The following is a 19,723-nucleotide window of genomic DNA, read 5'->3' on the forward strand; positions in this document are numbered from 1 at the left end:
AAGCCAGGAGCCCCCGAGAGCTTGAGCTCTGGGCAGGGCTTTCCAGCATCGACCCCTTTGCTCAGGTCCCTGCGGCCGTGCAACCTTACCTGGAACTGCAGCTTGGGAGCCAGGAGGTTGCTCTGGGGTGGTGGCTTGTACCTGGGTCTGCTGGGCTGCGGGGAGCAGAGGAGGGAGAAACACACGGTGGGTGCAATATTGGGGAGGTCCCACTTCTGCAGCACCCATCAGGGGGTCGAGGCAGGGAGATGGACCTGCCTGCACTGCCCGCACGGGCTCTGCCCTCTCCTCACCTTCGGAGGTGGCTCCTGGAAGGATGGCGGCTCCATGATTTTGGGAGGCCGGTGGCGGTTGTTCCTCTCCTGCTCCTTGGCCAGCTCCTTCTCCATCAGGTAAATGTCACTGCAGGGGGAGACGGAGGTGACAGCCCCAGGAGGGAGCATTGGCACATCTCCCAGACCCCAGAGCGTGGGGATGCTTGAGCTGGGTGCGCCGTGGGAAACACGAGGGAGCAAGGAGGGATGGGGAGAGGGAAGGGGAAGGACTGGGAGGACAGAGCGTGGTCCTGGCCGGCCACACCAGCATCGCCATGTCCGGCCTCGGGGAGATGTGGGGTCAGGACTCCCCTGCAAGACCCCTCCCCGGGAAGCAAAGCATTTCCATTTCAGCCCAGGCACCCCCCAACCCCCTCGGGGGCAGGTGGGCTCAAATGGTCTCAAAAGGTCCTTTGAGTTCGGCCTCAGCCAGAAAACTCCAGACCCAAAATCTTGCACGGCTTCATTTTTCTCCTTCACCCACTTGCCCACCCCTCCCTCAAACCACAGACCCCCCAGCCCACCATCAGTCCCCCGCCTCCCCGCTCACCTCAAGCTGCAAACCAAGTCCTTGAACTTGGGCCTTTCGCTGGGGTCGTAGTCCCAGCAGCGCGTCATGAGGGTGTAGAGGATGGGGGGACAGAGGTCGGGCTTGGGCAGGCGGTCGCCCCTCTCCAGCACCCCGATCACGTCCTTGTTCTCCAGCCAGAAGAAGGGCTGCTTGCCGTAGCTCAGGATCTCCCACATGCACACGGCTGGGGGAGCAACATGAGCAACCTCAACTTGATGTTAGAGCTGGGGGACCGGCTCCTCGCTTGGGTTTTTGGGGAGCTGGTGACAGTGCCACGCTTTGCTGTGTGACACCAGGATGGGCTGAAAGGCAGGGAGAGGGATATTTGCAGGGGGTAGAGTTTAACTCGGCCCCCTGAATGTCCTGAATTCACTGGAGGAGGAGGAAGCACTTCATGATGGTTGAACTGCAAGAACCTCTGCCCCAGGAGCCCTTTCCCCAAGGGCAAGGCCAGGATAACCCCTCTGCTCCAGAGCAGGATTTGTCCCCGTGCATTAAGATGATGCCACGGGAGGCGGACAATGCCCAGGACCTTGCTCCGGCCCTGTCCCACCACGCACCGAACATCCAGACGTCGCTGGCCGTCGTGAAGCGGCGGAAGTTGATGGACTCGGGTGACATCCACTTGATGGGGAGACGGGTGACAGATGCTGGAGGGAGGGACAGACGGTGGCTGCGGGGGGATGGAGCAGCCCCGGCGCAGGCAGGGCAGGGCAGCGAGGTCTCACCACGGTCTCTGCCCCAGCCCCTTCCCACCACCCTGTCCTGCTCTTGCAGGGAGCCCCGCCGCGGGCTGGCTCTGCCGACTGGAGAAATCCCTGCTCCAACCTGACGGGGTTGGAGCGAGCCCCAACCCCACAACGCGGCTCTCACCTTTATAGTACTCCTCGTCCTCGATGTACCTGGAGAGCCCGAAGTCTCCCAGCTTCACGCACTCTGGGGAGGCCACCAGGACGTTCCTCACGGCAATATCCCTGCAAGGAGAGAGGGAGAAGGGATGGAGAAGGGATGGAGAAGGGATGGAGGAGGGATGGAGAAGGGATGGAGGAGGGATGGAGGAGGGATGGAGGAGGGATGGAGGAGGGATGGAGGAGGGATGGAGGAGGGATGGAGGAGGGATGGAGGAGGGATGGAGGAGGGATGGAGGAGGAGAGCTCAAACCCAGACAACCAGCTCACCCAGCTGCAAAAGGGGTCTGCAGCAAAGGATGCTGCCAGCCTCTGCCTCTGCCCGCTCCTGCTCCCCACCTGCCTGTCCCCCCGTGGTCCCTGCCGTCCCCTGCCCCTCCCGCACCCTGCCCGGCTCCTTTTCCCTCCTGCCCTACCTGTGCACGCAGTTGATGGCCTCCAGGTAGGCCAGGGCTTTGCTGATCTGCAGCGCGTAGAGGATGAGCGTGGGCACGGCGAGGCAGTGCTTGTTCTGCTCCAGGTATTGCCCCAGCTGCAAGGGGACGAGCGAGGGGGGCTCAGGGACCGAGCCGGGGCAGGAAGGGTGGGATGGGCTCCAGCGGTGGGACCCCGGCTCACCTCTCCGTAGGGATAGAGCTCCATGATGATCCAGGTGGGCTCCTCCTCCGCGATGCCGATGAGCTTCACGATATGGGGGTGGTCCAGCTTCTTCATCAGCACTGCGGGGAGACCGTGTCAGACACCCTGCAATGGGGGGACCCCCCTCCAGGAGCCCAAACCCCTGTCCTGGGGTGTAGGGACAGGTCTCTGCCACGAAGCCAAAAGACAGAGCAGAGGAATTGCCTAGTACGTCCCCAAAGGGGTTGGGGCTCCTGGTTTCCAGCTCCCCAGGGATTTACATCCAGGTGGTGCCCGTCTGCTCTCACACAGGGATTCAGCAGCTTTTCTTCCCCTCCCGGTAGCCATCCCTCCCATAAAAGAGATATTTTGGAGAACAGCCATGTCACAGGGGACACCTCCCTCCTCCTGCTCTGTCCTGCATTGCAATGGCGATTTGTCCCCAAGCAGGGACCGGGAGATGCCAGGGCAGGGTTCCGCCATCCTGTCTCTAACACCCCACCATTGCAATGCCACAAACACCGCCAGGCCCCCCACCTCTGCCCGCCAATGCGAGCCCCAGGGTGGGGGGCTGAGCAGGCTCTGTCCCCCCCAAAGGGCAGCAGGACCCCCAGACGTACCCGCTTCGCTCAGGAACTTGTCCTTGTTCTCCGGGCTGCAGTCCTTCTTGCAGGTCTTCACAGCCACGTTGACCCGTTCCCCCTTCTGCAAGGAGAAGGAGGGGTGGGGGCTGCTTTACCGTGCTCCCCCCGGCCGCGGAGGGGGCAGGCAGGGCAGGGAGAGGGCAGGACGCTCACCGGGGTGGTGTAGATCCCCTCGTAGACCTCACCGAAGAAGCCTTCCCCGAGGATCCTGCCCAACGCGACGTCCTCCCGGGAGATCCTGTAGTGCTGGACTTCACGGACAGGGGAGCAGGGCAGAGGTGGCAGCACCAGCGGGCAGAAAGCTGCCTGTACCCCTGCCCGCTCCGTGGGCAGAGCCCCCATGCTAAGCGGGAGATGTTGGCTGATCCCTGGGTACCAACCCTCTCCATCACCCCCTCGGCAAGGACCCCCAGCTCCTGCCCCATGGCTCATGGGGTGATCCCAGTTCCTTCAGCCTCTCACGGGGGGTAAGGTGGGCAGTGCGGGCAAAACCTTGTTCCCAGCTTTGGGGGGATGGGGTGGGAAATTGGGGTGGGCAGGACAAAACCTTGTTCCCAGCTTTGGGGGGATGGGGTGGGAAATTGGGGTGGGCAGGGCAAAACCTTGTTCCCAGCTTTGGGGGGATGGGGTGGGAAATTGGGGTGGGCAGGAGAAGGTGGGAGGGTTTGGTTGGGGTGCTGGGAGATGGGCAAGAGGGCACCCAGGGGGGGTGGCACCTACCTCCAGACCGCGGTCTTGAAGATTCATCAGGGATTTCAGCATAAATATCGGAGTCTAGGGCAAGAGGGAGGTTGCAGGCAGGGATTCAGGCAGCTCAGCGGGCAGGGGGGTTTCTTGCAGCATCCCCATGGGGTCCGGCCACCCAGGCTGGAGCAGCCCCTGCAGGCACCGCGGCCGGCAGGAGCGTGCGGGATGCCAGCCTGGCCCTCCCCGGGGATGCTGGGCTGCACCTCGACCCCCAAACAAAGGGCTGGGGGTGTCCAGCTCCACCAAACCCCCAAATCCCTGTGCACCGGTGTCCCACAGCCCTGCCTGCATCCCCCCGGGCTGGTGGGAAGGGAGGAGAAGAGCCAAAAACTCACCCACGCTCACGCTGTCCGACAGCGTGGACTGCCTCTCCTCCAGGTGCCTGGGGGTGGGAGGAGGTCGGGGTCAGGGAGCGGGGTGGGGGGGTAGGACGGGGTCCCAGCCCCGCTCCGGGGCCAGGAGCTACTCACGGGGCCGGGATCTGGGGCAGGCTGATCCTCTTCTCCCGCTCTGCAGAGAGGACAGCAGACAGTCATTTCCCGGCCACCCCCATCAGAGCCCCATGGGCGCTGGGGGCCCCCCCAGTGCCTCGACCACACGTGCAGTGAGTTTGGTGGGTCTCAGCCGGGGTCATTCCAAAGCCACGGGAGATGCTGTGGCCATGGAGAGAGCGGAGAAGGGCTCGGGAGGGGGCACAAGTTGGGACCCTGCCGGGGTCGGTGCCCCCCCGGGCACTCACCTCTCCTGGGGAAGATGATGAGGGAGGTTTCCAAGTCCCCTTGCAGCCGGCAGTAGCCGTCGATGAGGTCAGCCATGTTCTCCGCCTCGGCCAGAGAAGCTGTCTTGATAGCCAGGGACTGGGGGAGACGGCAGGGACGGGGGGACGGGTGAGCCCCGAGCTGGGACAGGGGGTCCCCCACTTCTCTCCACCTCAGGGTAGCTCGGTGACCACCTCCCTGCTCTGCAGCAGATCCCAGTTTCTCCAGCATCGTCCTTCCCAGCACCCCAGGACAACACAGCCCACCCGCCTGGCACCAACCCCCTCCCTGGGCAGGGGTGGACCCCTGGGGCAGGGGCACCCCCGGGGCAGCTTGGAGGTGCCCTGTTTTGGGGAACAGTCTCCCCTCGGCCGAGGCTGGAGGCAGGAGCTCTCGTGGTGGAAACGGAGCCATCCACCAAGTCCTGCCTAACTCGCAGGGCACCGGGGGATCCCGCACCCCACCCACACCCCCCCAGCACCCAGGGCACCCCCTCCCCAATGCCTCCTCACCTGGGGGGTGCCGCTGAGCCCCAGCTGCAGCACAGCCCGGCCCTCCTCCACGCTGGAGCACTTGATGGACTTGATGTGCTTGAATTCGGCCAAACACGTGGGCTGGGGAGAGAGGCAGAGCCCCGGCGTCGACTTTAATCACCAATTTAAGAGCAGCCACCCCCCACTCCCCACCCAGCACCCAACACCCCCCCACCCTGTACCTTGGCCTCTTTGTTCGTCATCTGCCGGATGCCCTTGGGTCCGATGACCAGGTCCACCGTGATGTTCCACCCTTGCTGGGGGGGGGCAGCAGAAGGAGGATGCAAATTTGGGGGGATGGGAGGTGCACCCTCAGAACCAGGTCCCCCCCCCTCAACCAGCTGCAATGTGTGAGACACCTTGGGACAAATCACCTTCCCGGAGGGACTTGGAGAGAGGATGGTTTGGAGCGGGGATGGTGGATGGTGCAAGGCAAGGAGCCCCGTGTGGGTGGTTTTCCTCCTCCTGGCCCCAAAGGGGTTCCCAGGGCTCCTGATTTGCCGCCTTCTCACCCCAAAGGGGCTCAGCAAACTTCAGGCACTGGCTCGCACCCACCGGGCTTGGACTCCTGGGTGGGGAAGGTCCCCGGAGCCCCCGCTGCACCCCCAGCCCTTCTCAGCAATCAGCATCCTCCAAAAAGGACCCCAGGGCCTCCCCCCGCTGTGGGGAGGGGGGAGATGCTCAGCTGCCCCTCGGGGAGGTGATGCCAGGGGGCTGCAGGATCAGCAACCCCCTCCCTGGGGGATTTGGGGTTTGTGCATCCCTTGGGGGACAGCGAGGGATTTCCAAGCTTTGGAAACTCCCTGCAGGGTCTCCCCTGAGCCCGGGGACTGCGGCAGGGAGCAGCCCACAGCAGGGTGGCTTTGCCCAGGCTGCCACCTGAAAGCACCCAACTGTGCCAGGGGATGCTTCGGGCGGCAGCTCGCTGCCCCGCCGTGCAGGGTTAATTAAGAGCTTAAGAGCAGTGATGACTGTGGTGGCATCTTTAGCAAGACTTTGCTGGGTTAAGGGCGTGGGAGGTGCAGCCCCTAACACCAGCTTGCGGTGGAGGTTGTCCTCATCCTGCAGTGTCCCCCTGCACACTGCCTGGCACGGGGGGCACAGCCAGTGCGCCTGGCCCCAGAGCACCCTGGGCAGGGGGATGCACTGCCACGCCATCCCGTCTCATCCCATCTCATCCCATCTCATCTCACCCATCCCATCTCATCCCATTCCATCCCATCCCATCTCATCCCATCCCATCCCATCCCGTCCCATCTCATCTCATCTCATCTCATCCCATCCCATCCCATCCCATTCCATCCCATTCCATCCCATCTCATCCCACCCCATCCCACCCCATCCCACCCCATCCCACCCCATCCCATCCCATCCCATCCCATCCCGTCCGGCAGACTCACGATGAGCTCGCAGCGGTAGCTCTCCTGGTCGATGTTGGCGAAGGTGGCGAGGGTGTGGAGGAACTTGAGGATGCACTCCTCCTCCCGCAGCAGCGCGTACTGCTGGAAGGTCTGCTGGATCATCTTCCGAAACTGCTTGGGCTGCGGGCACAGCGGCCGCTAGCCACGCCGGGCGCGTGCGAGGGTGCAAGGCACGGACACACGCACGCACGCACACGGCCACACGCACACGGCCACACGTGCATGGACAGGCACATGGACACACGCACGCATGCACTCACCTGCAAATATGAATATGCACATATGCACATGCATCTGTGTGCACACCCATGCATGTCCACACGTGTGTGCATGCCAGCATGCCTCCACGTGTGTGTGCTCACTCACATGTACTGAGTGTGGGCAGATGCGCATGCACACGTGTGCGCAAACTAATGTGTGCACACACGGCCACATGTGTGCAAACACATGCACATGCGTGTGCATGCAGATGCATCATCACGTGTGAGCAGATGGGCCTGCATGCATACATCTGCACAGATATACATGCATACGTATGCACATGCATGCAAATACACCTTCACATGTGTGAGCAGACATGCCTATACACGCAAATCCACCCGTGCACACTGATACACACAGGAGCACACACGGCACTGTATGTGACCACACACGCGCAGGCAGACGCACCTTCACGCGTGCGTGCAAAGCTCCACCAGTGTGGGCAGATGTGCACGTACATGTGTGCGCAAACCCTGTGCACGCTGACGCGCACACCTGGCCCTGTATGTGCATGTCGACACACCTGTACACGTGTGTGCATGCAGATACATCTTCACCTGTGAGCACAACCGCACACGTGCACCAGTGCGTGCAGATGCGCACACATGTGCAAATCTACATGCGCACTTCGACGCCGGCACGTGAGCACCCGCGGCCACGTCCCTGCACGCTGACACACCTTGCACCCGTGCACCCACGCACGTCCCTCACCTTCAGGTTCTCCTGCATCTGGCTGGGGAAGAAGAGGTCCAGACCCACCTCCTTCCTGGGGAGCAGAGACCCCCGTGCGCGTTAACGGCCCCACGGGGACCCCCGCTCCCGGGGCTGCGTGGGGGCCTCCCGGGGAGCTGCAGACTGGGGCGGGGGGGATGCACCAAGAAAAGTGGGTGCTGAGGGGCAAGGGGGTGCTCCTGGGGGAGAAGCCGCCCAGCCAGCGCAGGGTGAAAGGTTCCCCTCTCCCCCTCCTTGCCCCCTCCCCATCAGCAGGGCTGACGGCTGCGGGAGGGTGAGGAGCTGCGGGAGGGTGAGGAGCTGCGGGAGGGTGAGGAGCTGCGGGAGGGTGAGGAAGGCCACCTGCAGATCCCCAGCCCCTCGGGACCGGCTGGACGGGGTGGGGGGTTTAGGGGGAAGGGGTTTTCTGCCCGGCGGGATGGGCTGTGCCTACTCACTCCAGGAACTCGAAGTTGGACTTCTTATCCAGCGCGTTTTGAGGCATGTCCTTATAAAACCTCCTGCGAGAAGGGGGGGACATCAGACAGCCGCCCTGCGCTCGCGTCCCCCCGCCGCGTCCCCCCACCACGGCAAAGAGTGAGCTGGAAACTCCTTTCTCTCCGGCCAACCCCCCCTCGGCCCCAGCGCCCGCTGCCCCGTCCTCCCCAGCCCTCCCGCGGCCGCAGAGGGGCCAGGACAGGCGGAGGCACGTACCTGAGCTCCAGGCAGCCCAGCTGCAGGGCCATGCCTTCGCTCACCTTGCTGGCGTAATTCTGCATGTACTCGCTCCGGAGCTGCCGAGGAGACGCGGGGGTCAGGAGGTGGAGGGGGTGCTGGCAGGAAAGGCAGGGGATGCTGGCAGGGGATGCTCACAGGGGATGCTGGCAGGGGATGCTTGCAGGAAATGCAGGGGATGCTCACAGGGGATGCTGGCAGGGGATGCTGACAGGGGATGCTCACAGGGGATGTTGGCAGGAGATGCTGGCAGGGGATGCTTGCAGGAGATGCAGGGGATGCTCACAGGGGATGCTGGCAGGGGATGCTTGCAGGAAATGCAGGGGATGCTCACAGGGGATGCTGGCAGGGATGCTCACAGGGGATGCTCGTATGGGATGCTTGGAGGGGATGTTGGCAGGAGATGCTGGCAGGGGATGCTTGGAGGGGATGTTGGCAAGAGATGCTGGCAGGGGATGCTTGCAGGGATGCTCGCAGGGGATGTTTGCAGGAGATGCAGGGGATGCTGGCACGGGATGCTTGCAGGAGATGCTAGCAGGACATGCTTGCCGGAGATGCAGGGGATGCTTGCAGGGGATGCTGGCACGGGATGCTTGCAGGAGATGCAGGGGATGCTTGCAGGGGATGCTTGCAGGGGATGCTGGCAGGGGATGCTGGCAGGGGATGCAGGGGATGCTTGCAGGGATGCGAGCAGGGGATGCTGGCAGGGATGCTCGCAGGGATGCTGGCAGGGGATGCTTGCAGGAGATGCAAGGGATGCTTGCAGGGATGCGAGCAGGGGATGCTGGCAGGGGATGCTTGCAGGAGATGCAAGGGATGCCTGCAGGGGATGCTTGCAGGGATGCTCTCAGGGATGCTGGCAGGGGATGCTTGCAGGAGATGCAAGGGATGCTGGCAGGGATGCTGGCAGGGGATCCGGCGCTGGGATGCAGCAGGGGCAGGAGCGGGGTGAAGGGGCTGGGCCCGGCTGGGCCCAATGGCGATGCGCAGATCCAGCAGCGGGGTGGGACCCCAGGGGCTGCCCAGGGTGAAGGTAAATGGGCTGCGGGGTCTTGGGGCTCTGGGGAATCACGTTTTCTGGGCTGGGGAGGAGGAAACAGCCTCCTGGAGCTGGGGGGTGGGCCAGGGCGGCTGGAGAGCAGACCTGGCTGGGCTAGGAGACCCCCAGGGCCACCTCTGACCTGCTGGTAGAAGTAGAGCAAGGTGGTCCTGTCCTCTTTGAAGCGCTCCATGAAATCCTCCGGCAGATAGCGGATTTGGAGATCGTACCTGGCAACAGGAGAGCCCCTTGATGAGGACCGCGCTGGAGGAGCTTTCCCTTTACCTGGGCTCGGTGGTCCCCATGCCCCTGCCCCGGGTGGGTCTGGGGACACAGAGAGGGACACCACCACCACGGGTCCTACCTCCACTCGGCCTCCAGGTGCAGGCACTCGTACTTCTCCTGCACCTCGCCCACCGTCAGGTCTGGGTGCAGCCAGTGGATCTCGTCCGACTTCACGTGCTTCAGGCGGAGCCCGTAGCACTCGGCCAGCTTGATGTCGGGCCCGATGCGGCCGCTCACCAGGATGGACCTGATCACCTCCTGGGGCGGAAAGGAGCAGGGCTGAGACTCAAGCATCCCCAGCCGGGCTGCAGATGAGCTTTAGATAGCAAGAAAACGAGGAGGAAATACAGCGGAACCACAACACAAATGCCCCTAAAGCAAAAAGACAGCCCCGGGCACAGCCACCAGCCCCAGCGATCTGCACGTGAAGCCTCCAAAGATGCCTCCAGCTTGCTCTGCAACAACCCACAGCCTGAACGTGTCTCATCCAACCTCCCAGAGGTGTTTTGGTCGGGCATAAAAGCCCAGCTGGGTCATTTCCACCCCTCCTTATGCCTCAGCTGAGCTACACCTGATGCATGGTGTTGGTTGCAAGGAGGTAGCAAAGCAGACATCGCTGTTGCTGGTGAGCTTGCAGTGCAGCTTGTTTCTGCTGCCCCAGAACCGGGGCAGTGCGGGCAGGGGGTCCCCAGGACCCCGCCAGGCCTCTGCTCTCACTCTGGTAGCCGAAAAGCCAACTAAAAGCTGATGGTTATTAACACAATCGGTGGCCAAGCTGTCCCCGAGGAGCGACCGTCTCTGGCTTGCTCCGCTCCTGCGTCCTTGCTGGCTGCACTCCCATCCCTGCGCTGGGGACAGCCGGACCGTTGCCATTTCATGGCTTCACTTGCATTTCCCCTCCCCAGACATCTCCTTCCCAGCCTGATGAGTCCTCTCCTGCTCTGACCGCTCCTCTGAAACCTTCTGCTATGCCCACGACCTCCTCCTGGGGGTGGGAGGAGGGGGACAGCCCTGTCCCCCTCCATGTCCCACCAGTTGAAGAACAACCCCCAGTTCAGCTGAACTTTGGTCACCTCCCCGTGACTTCATTGCAATGCACTGTCCCGAGGACTTGCCCCAGGAGAAGACACAGCATCACCCACTGAACCCAGGCCGTGTATCTCTCATGGTGGACACCAAGCCTGCAGCACCCAAGCGCACAGCTGGCGCTGGCCGGCAGGTCCCCAGTGCCCACACATCTTCCCCCAGCTGGGAAGCCACAAGACTCCAGGTAGGAAGGGTGAGGAGCACGTTTCCAGCCCAAAACCACCACATCCATGATGGAAAGGCACCAATATCACCTTCGCTGTACTCCCAGCCCCATGTCCCCACCAGCAAAGGGCAGAAGTTGGGTGCAGAAGTCCCGGTGGGGTGGGAGGAAGGACCTGGGTCCTGGCTTGCGGTATGGGCAGGAGAGCAAGAGGTGCTGCTGGCCTCGGAGCTGGGTGTCTAGGGGTGGCAGAGTCACCCAAGCAGGCAGTGACACTGCAGCGTGGCCATGGGGAAATGCCGAGGGCTTGGGGCTGTGACGGTCACTGTCCTCCTCACCACCGAGGACCTGTGTCCGTGCAGGTCAGCAGGGATGAAGGAAAGGTGGGAACCCAGCTCCTGCCGGTCCCTGAGCCCAAGCCCTGCAAGAAACCGTCATGTCCCAAATCGACTTGTCCTCCAGCCTCCTCCCATGGCTCCCTGCACTGCTGTGCCCAAGGATGTCTTCTCCAGGGCGAGATGAACCGTGGGCTGGAAACTCCTCTTTGCTGCCCACGAAGGAGACCGATCCTCACTGCAGGAACCAGCAGCGGGGCCAACAAGCCCTCACCCTTTCCAAACTCCCCTGGGCCACCAGAGATGGACAAATTTTCTCTCTGTCCACCAGGTTTTGGTGCTTCTCAGCCCATGGGGTTCTGGGGGCCACCATGGGTGTCTGGAAGGGAGCTAGCTCTGATGCCGGGTGGACAAAACAGCCCCCCCTCCCCTGCCCTCTCCACCCCCCTGCCCACGTACCCGGATCTCCGTCGTCACGGGGCACTTCACCAGCTTGAAGTTCTTGCCCATGTTGAAGCTGTTGCTGTAGAAGCAGACCTTGAGGATGCGCATCTCCTCCTTGTCCATCTCCAACGTCCCCACGCCCAGGGTGGCCTCCAGCGACCCGGCCAGGCTGCGGGAGGAGCTGCTCCGCGGGCGACCCAGCGCCTCGGGGATGGTCGACATCCTCACCACGCCCGGGGTGCTAGGAGCTGAGCATCCCTTCCCTGCGGGAGAGACAGGGCGCTGGCACGCTGGGGACTCTGGGGACGGGGGGGGTCACCGAGAGGGGTGGGAGAGGCAGGGGTGGGATGGGGAGAGCGGGGACACCCCGGGGTGGGTGGGGAAGGGAAGGAGGGAAGGGATGGAGATGGATGGAGACAGAGGGGGAGAGAGAAAAGAAAGAAAGAGAGCGCGCCAAAGGGTGCCCTCCCTCCCGCTGTACACCCCCGCCACGCACGGCCACCGGCCACCGCCGGGGCCCCAAGCCCAGCTCCTCCGAGCAGAGCCTTGTGTCCTTGTCACCTCCAGAGCAATACCTCTGTGTCCCCAGCACCTACAGAGCATGTGTCTACGTGTCCCATCACCTCCAGAGCAACACCTCTGTGTCCCCAGCACCTACAGAGCATGTGTCTATGTGTCCCATCACCTCCAGAGCAACACCTCTGTGTCCCCAGCACCTACAGAGCATGTGTCTATGTGTCCCATCACCTCCAGAGCCAGACCTCTGTGTCCTTGTCCTTCCAAAGCAACACCTCTGTGTCCCTGTCACCTCCAGAGCAGTCCCTCTGAGTCCCCATCTCCTCCAGAGCAAAACCTCTGTGTCCTTGTCACCTCCAGAGCAATACCTGTGTTCTTGTCACCTCCAGAGCCAGACCTCTGTGTCCCTGTCACCTCCAGAGCAACACCTCTGTGTCCTTGTCACCTCCAGAGCAATACCTGTGTTCTTGTCACCTCCAGAGCCAGACCTGTGTCCCCAGCACCTCCAGAGCAATACGTGTGTCCTTGACACCTCCAGAGCCAGACCTCTGTGTCCTTGTCACCTCCAGAGCCATACCTCTGTGTCCCTGTCACCTCCAGAGCAATACCTCTGTGTCCCCAGCACCTCCAGAGCAATACCTCTGTGTCCTTGTCACCTCCAGAGCAATACCTGTGTTCTTGTCACCTCCAGAGCCAGACCTCTGTGTCCCTGTCACCTCCAGAGCCATACCTCTGTGTCCTTGTCACCTCCAGAGCAATACCTGTGTTCTTGTCACCTCCAGAGCAATACCTGTGTTCTTGTCACCTCCAGAGCCAGACATCTGTGTCCCCAGCACCTCCAGAGCCAGACCTCTGTGTCCCTGTCACCTCCAGAGCAATACCTCTGTGTCCCCAGCACCTCCAGAGCAATACCTCTGTGTCCTTGTCACCTCCAGAGCAATACCTGTGTTCTTGTCACCTCCAGAGCCAGACATCTGTGTCCCCAGCACCTCCAGAGCCAGACCTCTGTGTCCCCAGCACCTACAGAGCCAGACCTCTGTGTCCTTGTCACCTCCAGAGCCAGACCTCTGTGTCCCCAGCACCTACAGAGCCAGACCTCTGTGTCCTTGTCATTTCCAGAGCAACACCTCTGTGTCCCCAGCACCTCCCGAGCAGTCCCTGTGTGTCCCCGTCCCCTCCGGAGCCATACCGCTGTGTCCCCAGCACCTCCTGAGCAGTCCCTGTGTGTCCCCGTCCCCTCCGGAGCCATACCGCTGTGTCCCCAGCACTCACCATTTTCTCCCCCCCATGAAACCCGGGTGAAGGTTTCGGGCTGCAGGTTCCCAGCACGGGCAGCTGCACCTGCGGTTCAACAACGTGACCTCCCAGCCGAGCTGAATTTAGCAGATGGCTTTGCAAAAAAACCAATAAAAAGCAAAATGGGGCAAGCGAGCCGGGTTCCTTCTCCCCTGGAAGGGCGATACTGATTTATATTGATTTGCTCTTTTATTTTTAGAGGGGAAAAAACCCAGAAGCCTGCTCAAAAATGTCATTTGAGCCAGAAGGGAAGTGGCTTGAGTTTTCTCTTTGCTGAGAAAAACATTTAACGGGGTATGTGGGTCTTGGATGATCCGAACGGATCCAAAATTTTCTTCTTCACGTGGCTTTTGGGTTGCAAGCTGGGCAGGGCTGGCACAGAAGAGGGTTTGCTCTGGGTTGCTTTCTCCACCTCTCTGGACACGCACCTGGGCTGAGGCCGGGCAAACTCAGCTCACGTAACCCCTTAAGAGCAAAGGTGTTTGCCTCAGCCCGGCCACCGGCTTCCCAGGCAAGCACGGAGCCTTGCACGGAGCCTTGCACGGAGCCTTGCACGGAGCCTGGGCCAGCAAAACACCAGCCCCCCGGCCGGCTGCACGCGGGAAATTCAGCTTTGCAGAAAGCTGCTCCAAACTGCATTTTTTTGGGCGTGAAATAGAAAGAAAAAAATGTGGAAGTTGACCGGTTAGGCTGCTTCTGAGTTGGAGGCCCAGCTGAGCTGCGGCCCCGAGTTACTGATTAAACAGCCGAGAAGCCGTTTGCAAACCGGAGCGTTGCAGCTCTTGCGTGCGTCACTCCGGGTCTGCACCCTGGAAAGGTCCCGGGGGGGCTCCGGGGGGGGCTTCTGGAGGGGCAGAGGGGCTGGGGAGGGGCTGGGGGGCCCGGAGGGTCTCCCCGGCTCTGCCCTGCGAAGGCAGGCAGGGTGAGGAGCGGACCTGGAAGATGCTGCAGGGAAGGAAGGGGTGGGTGGGACCGGCTGCGGATGTCCCGCACGATGTCCACGGGGCATCCCCACGATACCCACGGGGTCGTAGAGCCGAGACACCCCCTAATAAGGCAGCAAACAGGATCAGAGCACCCCTCTTCTCACCCAAAGCTCGCGGCTGGCTGGCTGCCTCGGCACCGGAGCGGCCGGGGAGCGCTCACGCGGAGCCCCGCAGCACCCACCCGGGGTGGAGGCAGCGAGGACGGGCTGCCCTCACCCTTGCAGGGCTGGGGGGAGGCTCTGCCCCACGCCACGAGCCTGAGCTGCAGGTCCGGGCTGCAGCCATCCCCCCAGCACCGGCCTCTGCGAAACCAAGCGCCGACGGGGGAGACGGCAAGAAAAACATGCAGCGAAGGAGCTGCCGGCAGGAACCCTTCCCGAGGCCGGCTGCCGAGGTTTTCTCTCCCCATTCCCCCGTTTCCCCTTCCTCGCTGGGATTTGCACCATCGTTTGCAGAGGGCTTAGAGGCGGCTTCGCTGCAATTACAGCCCCGCGCGAGCTTGCGTGCTAGCGGGACGCTGTGTGCCGCCTCCCGCGAGCTTCGGCTTTTTAAAGCAACTCTCCTGAGTCACCGGCCTAAAAATACGCGCGGCGTAGCCTGGCACTTTCAGGTCCGTACAAAGGGTTTTGCTGGCAGCGGTGCAATGCGTGGACGGCCCAGACTTTGTTTTCCAGGTTTCTCCAAGGGAACGGGGAAAGCGGCTCCGCATCCCCGTGGCTGCGACGGAGCATTGCTATGACAGCGGTGGGATGCTGGGCTGGCAGCCTTGGACCTGAGCAAGGCAGCAGCGCTGAGCTGGGCACCCTCGCCTCCGGCACGGGCCGGCAGCGAGCCCAGCCACGCCGATGGGCAAGTGCACGTGAGCCCGCGTGCCTTTTAACACCGTGTTTTGGGTTTTTTTTCTTTCCTTTGCAGCAGTGTCTCAGGCTGCAGAGGGAGGATCTTGCAGCAAGCCACATCCTTTGCAGGATGGTCAGCTCTCTGCAGGTGATGCGCTTTTTAGCCAGGTCCCCTTCTCATGCGGGCTGCAAGGGCTGGCTGAAGTGGGGGCAACCAGGGCATCCCCCCCCCTTGCCCTGCCCTCTCTCCAGCCACGCCAGAGAAGCTGAGGCCATCCCTGCAAGCGATATCACGGATGATACATGCCCGAGCGACACCAGCCCGCAGACTGCATCCGCGCTGCAGCTGCCCAGCATCACACTGTGCTGGGCGAGTGTTTCCTGCTCAACCGGGCCCAAAGAGCAAGAGGGTCAAGCAAAATCAGCAACCCCCCGTCCCAGCTCGGCAGCAGGCGCAGAGATGCTCCGCTGCAGGTTTTGCTACAGCTCTTGCTGCTCTGCAGAAGCAACCGGTACCCAAAGAGCTTCTCCTCCCAGAAATATCTAAAATAAAGATCTCTTCTACTAAATAGCTAAAAAATGAACCCTGTGTCCTCTGGGTTTCAGAGGGACCCTCCTACGGGGGGTGTCATGGTGGGGACGATGGCCCGAGCCAGCCCGCGGGGAGGGGGAGCTCAGCTCTCGGCTGAGAGGGGCAATTGCTGAGCGCATGCGCCGGGAACATTGCACTCTGGCTTTTCTGCTTTTTCTCCACTTTCTCTTCATTTTCTATTTTCTTCCTCCAGTCCCATTCCCGCGACACGTCCCCTCACACTCTCGGTGAGCCCATGGGGCCAGGACCAGGGCTGGATGTCCCCTGTGTCCCCACCCTGAGGAGCGATGCTGCAGAGAGCATCCCGCTGCCCCTGAGCAGCACCTCCGACCGTCGCAGCCGGAGACGGACAGGGCTGGAGGCAGCCAGCGTGAACAAGGGCACGTCCCGCATTTCGATGTCCCCTCAAGCCCAGCGTGGACGCAAGGGACGGCTCCGTCCCTCCAGCCAAGCACCCGCAGTCTCCCAGCCCCTGCACGCCCCGGGGCCGCGCTCTGCCCGTGCACATCCCTGCCTTGCCTGGGCCAAGATGCCTGTCCAAAATAAAGCTGGAGAGCGTGGCGAAGGCACTGCCTGCACCCTGCCTGCACCCTGCCTGCACCCGCAGCGCCCGGGGGGCACACCCCGGCCGGGCATCCCCAGGGCCATTTGGCTGGAGGGTGGAGAAGGGGCCTCGGCCACGGCCAGAGCCCCCCGTACCTCCACCCCCTGCCCGCTCGCCTCCCCTCCGGCGTGGGGACGGCTCTGTCCCCACCGAGGACAGCCCTGTCGGAGCGTGACGCAGCCCCAGCCAGGCACACGGGGACAGAGGAGCCCACGAAACGAAACCGAGAGCTTGCACTGCTGCCACCGTCACCAACATCCCCTTGCTGCAGCCTCTGTGTCCCCCCCCCGGCAGCCCCTGTTGCCTTCTCCTGCGGGTGACACCCCAAAAGGTCCCCGTGGCGGCTCACAGCCTCCTCCCATCCCACACCCCGGCACAGCCCCGGACCAGGAAGTTTCTCCGGTTGCTCCCACGCTCTCGGAAAAGTTTGGTGCCCCGGGGTGCCGCTTCCTCCAGCCCTACCCCGAACCCCAGACACACCTGGGCTGACGGCCACGGCCCCAGTGACACGCTGAAACCCCACCGAACCCCTTCTCCAACTCAGTGTGATGAGTTTGCACGTGCTCAGCCCTTCACCCACCTCCTCGGGGTGAGGGTCTCGGTCCCACCATCACACCCCGGGGCACCCAGGCACCCAAGGAAGGAGAAGCAAGAGGCAAGCGGCACTTACGGAGAGGTGGCGGTCCCCTCCGTCCCCACGCCGAGCCCGCGCTGACGAAGCCGGCGCTTCCTGCTGCGGCTGACAAGTGCGCGCAGAGGCATTTGCATAGCACCCAGGCAGGCAGGCAGGGCCCACGCGCAGGCACGCTCACGCACGTGCCGCAAGCGGCTGCTCGAGCCCGTCATACAGACGGGGAAACTGAGGCACGGCTCACCCAGCCTGGGAGACCAGTTTGGGTGGGCGCAGGGGATGCAGGCAGCAGGCAGAGCAGGCAGCTCGCATCCCCCTCCTCTGCAAACCCCCAAAGCCAGGTCCTGCTGAGCAATGCCACAACCCCAAAGCGCCTGTGCCGGGGGGAATCCGACCCGAGGACCCTGCAAGAAGCAGGGGACGGGGACAACGGTGACCCACAACTTACCCTGGCCACCCCAGAGGGTCTCCAGCTGCCAGACCGGCCCGTGGGCTCCATCATCCCTCACACCGGGACCCAGCGCATCCCTCCCTGAACCATCCTGTCCCTTCTCTCTGCAGCCACCGAGTTGGATCCCGCCTCCATCCAAGGAAAACGCGGCCCCGGGAACAACCCCGTCCCCGTGGTCCCTTCCCGGCGCGGGGACCCCAGCCCAGCCTGAGTCACCCCGGGGAGCAGCATTCCTCGATGGCAGGGGACAGCGCAGGGCTGCCCCAGGCCCTTCCCCTATCTATGCAGGTATTTAAATGACTCATGACTTTATTGCTCGGGTTCCAGGGGGAACAGACACTGTTTGTCACCTACGGCATCACACTCCAGCTCTGCTTCAGCACCGAAACCAGTGAGTTTCCACCATATAACTGGGAGAGGGGATGGGTGCTCTCCAAGCCGTCGCTCGCAGGGGTCCGACCGCCCTGCTGCACTCCCAGCTCTCTCTCGTTCCCCGTATCTACCCCAAATCCGCCTTGCCCAGCTCCCGTCCATCACTTCAGCCCTGTCCCCAGCGGGCACGGGGAGCAAGTTTTTGCCTCCCCACCGCAGATCCTGGATAGGTATTGAGGGCTGGCAACACAAAAACATGCCTCAGGATGCTGCCGGGACCTCCACGACGGCTGGGAGCCGAGCTCCAGCCAGATCCGAGCCTCTGCCGTGGGCTGTAATGCCGGCTTTCCTGCCCCCTTGCACACCCCATCCCCGTCCTCCATCCCCTCTTGCCCCGGTCCTGCCCGCCCGGGGCATCTCTCCCCTTTCCCACCAGCGAGGGTTCATCCCTGCGGGATTTCACACCAGCACATCCCCGGCACACGCACGATGCTGCCGGCTTGGCAGCAGGATGCGACGGCCCTTGGAGGTGGGAGGTGAGACGGGATGGCAGCGGGGAGCGTGGTCCAGCGGTGGCAGCTGGCTGGGGGGCACTGGGACGGTCCCCCTGTTCCCCCCCCGGGGCAGGCAGCGCTGGGGCAGGCTGGGGACCGAGGGCTCCTCACGTGATGTCCCCGCAGAGGAAGCCTGCGTTTCGTAAAGCAAAGGAAATGACACAGGCTCCAGCCAGCGAGGATGGGCCGCCCGGGAGGGGGGTTGGAGCAGGTACAGAAGCGCTTGTCCCCTCTGCTAAGGGACCCCAAAACACTCCCCGCTGCTGACACCCCCATCCCTGGTGCAGCAGCTCCCCACGACAGCCAAAAACACCCCCGGCAGACGAGGATCCCCCAGACCTCCTCAGGTCCCATCGCTTTTCTGCCCATCTGACACCCTTCTTGCTACAACCGCAGCCCAGGACCCCTCACCCTGTCTCCTGGGGGGGGGGGGTTATCCCTCCCCCAGGCAGGCACCCCCCTTTTTCAGACTGGGAAAACATCGGTGTGGCTGGTTTTGGGTGCAGGGCTGGGCATGGACCTGCATCCCATCTCCCCCTGCACCCTATCTCCCCCTGCACCCCATCTCCCCCTGCACCCCATCTCCCCCTGCATCCCATCTCCCCCTACTCCCCATCTCCCCCTGCATCCCATCTCCCCCTGCATCCCATCTCCCCATGCATCCCATCTCCCTCCGCATCCCACCTCCCATCCCGACACTGCGACCTGCACCGCACAGCCGGTGAGACGGCCGGCACCGGCGACAGGCTCCTGGGGAATTAGAAGTAACACCCGGAGAGCTGCCGTCAAAGCCCACGCGCGGCAGCTCAGCTGGAGGGGGTGACTCAGGCACGGGGGAAAGATCTCCGTGTTCCCGGCGCAGAGCAGCGCTGTTTTTCTGGAGCCGGGGAAGGGACGAGGCAGAACCATCTGGGGAGGAACGGCTCCCCAGGAGATGGGGACGGCAAGGCATCCCCACAGGGTGCACCGGGGCGAGGGGCTCAGGGACCCCCAGCCCCACTGGTTTTGGCCATGGTTAATGCGGTGCTCGGTCCTGAAGACAAAATGTCCCCCCTGAGCCCCTGCTAACTGCTCCTGGCCACCCCCTCCCCGGGCAGGGGAGCTCTGCAGCCACCCTCCCAAGCATTTTGTGGGTCCCGTGGCTGCAGGGGGGCCACAGCATCCTCCCTCGAGGGCAGACTGCCCGGGTTTCAGATGCAAGGTTTGCTGCAACGGTCCCTTCTGCTCTCCACCCCGACGGAGATCTTCCTTCCAGAACTTGGCCATGCCAGAGCCATCGGCTTCTCCACACCGCTCCATCTAGGAGCAA

At 63.0% G+C, this 19,723-nt stretch overlaps 1 protein-coding gene across 3 annotated transcripts in view; it reads right to left on the bottom strand.

Annotated features, from left to right (window-relative positions):
• PTK2B (protein tyrosine kinase 2 beta) overlaps positions 1-19,723 on the bottom strand; it is a 33,500-nt gene that overhangs the window by 5,695 nt on the left and 8,082 nt on the right. For all 3 annotated transcript variants that reach the window (XM_075144760.1, XM_075144759.1, XM_075144757.1), the window contains exons 2-23: positions 11,589-11,836; positions 9,625-9,803; positions 9,403-9,490; positions 8,201-8,280; positions 7,945-8,007; positions 7,487-7,541; positions 6,494-6,634; positions 5,276-5,350; positions 5,073-5,174; positions 4,542-4,659; positions 4,273-4,312; positions 4,138-4,184; positions 3,776-3,829; positions 3,209-3,306; positions 3,032-3,116; positions 2,412-2,512; positions 2,210-2,325; positions 1,759-1,859; positions 1,446-1,535; positions 865-1,069; positions 294-402; positions 90-155 (exon numbers count right to left, since the gene is read on the bottom strand). In XM_075144760.1, the coding sequence (XP_075000861.1) occupies positions 90-155; positions 294-402; positions 865-1,069; positions 1,446-1,535; positions 1,759-1,859; positions 2,210-2,325; positions 2,412-2,512; positions 3,032-3,116; positions 3,209-3,306; positions 3,776-3,829; positions 4,138-4,184; positions 4,273-4,312; positions 4,542-4,659; positions 5,073-5,174; positions 5,276-5,350; positions 6,494-6,634; positions 7,487-7,541; positions 7,945-8,007; positions 8,201-8,280; positions 9,403-9,490; positions 9,625-9,803; positions 11,589-11,795 (2,220 nt within the window). In that variant the 5' untranslated portion in view covers positions 11,796-11,836. The remainder of the gene's footprint in view (positions 1-89; positions 156-293; positions 403-864; positions 1,070-1,445; positions 1,536-1,758; positions 1,860-2,209; positions 2,326-2,411; positions 2,513-3,031; positions 3,117-3,208; positions 3,307-3,775; positions 3,830-4,137; positions 4,185-4,272; positions 4,313-4,541; positions 4,660-5,072; positions 5,175-5,275; positions 5,351-6,493; positions 6,635-7,486; positions 7,542-7,944; positions 8,008-8,200; positions 8,281-9,402; positions 9,491-9,624; positions 9,804-11,588; positions 11,837-19,723) is intronic.

This window comes from Calonectris borealis, chromosome 3, assembly GCF_964195595.1.
Source record: "Calonectris borealis chromosome 3, bCalBor7.hap1.2, whole genome shotgun sequence".
NCBI lineage: Eukaryota > Metazoa > Chordata > Aves > Procellariiformes > Procellariidae > Calonectris > Calonectris borealis.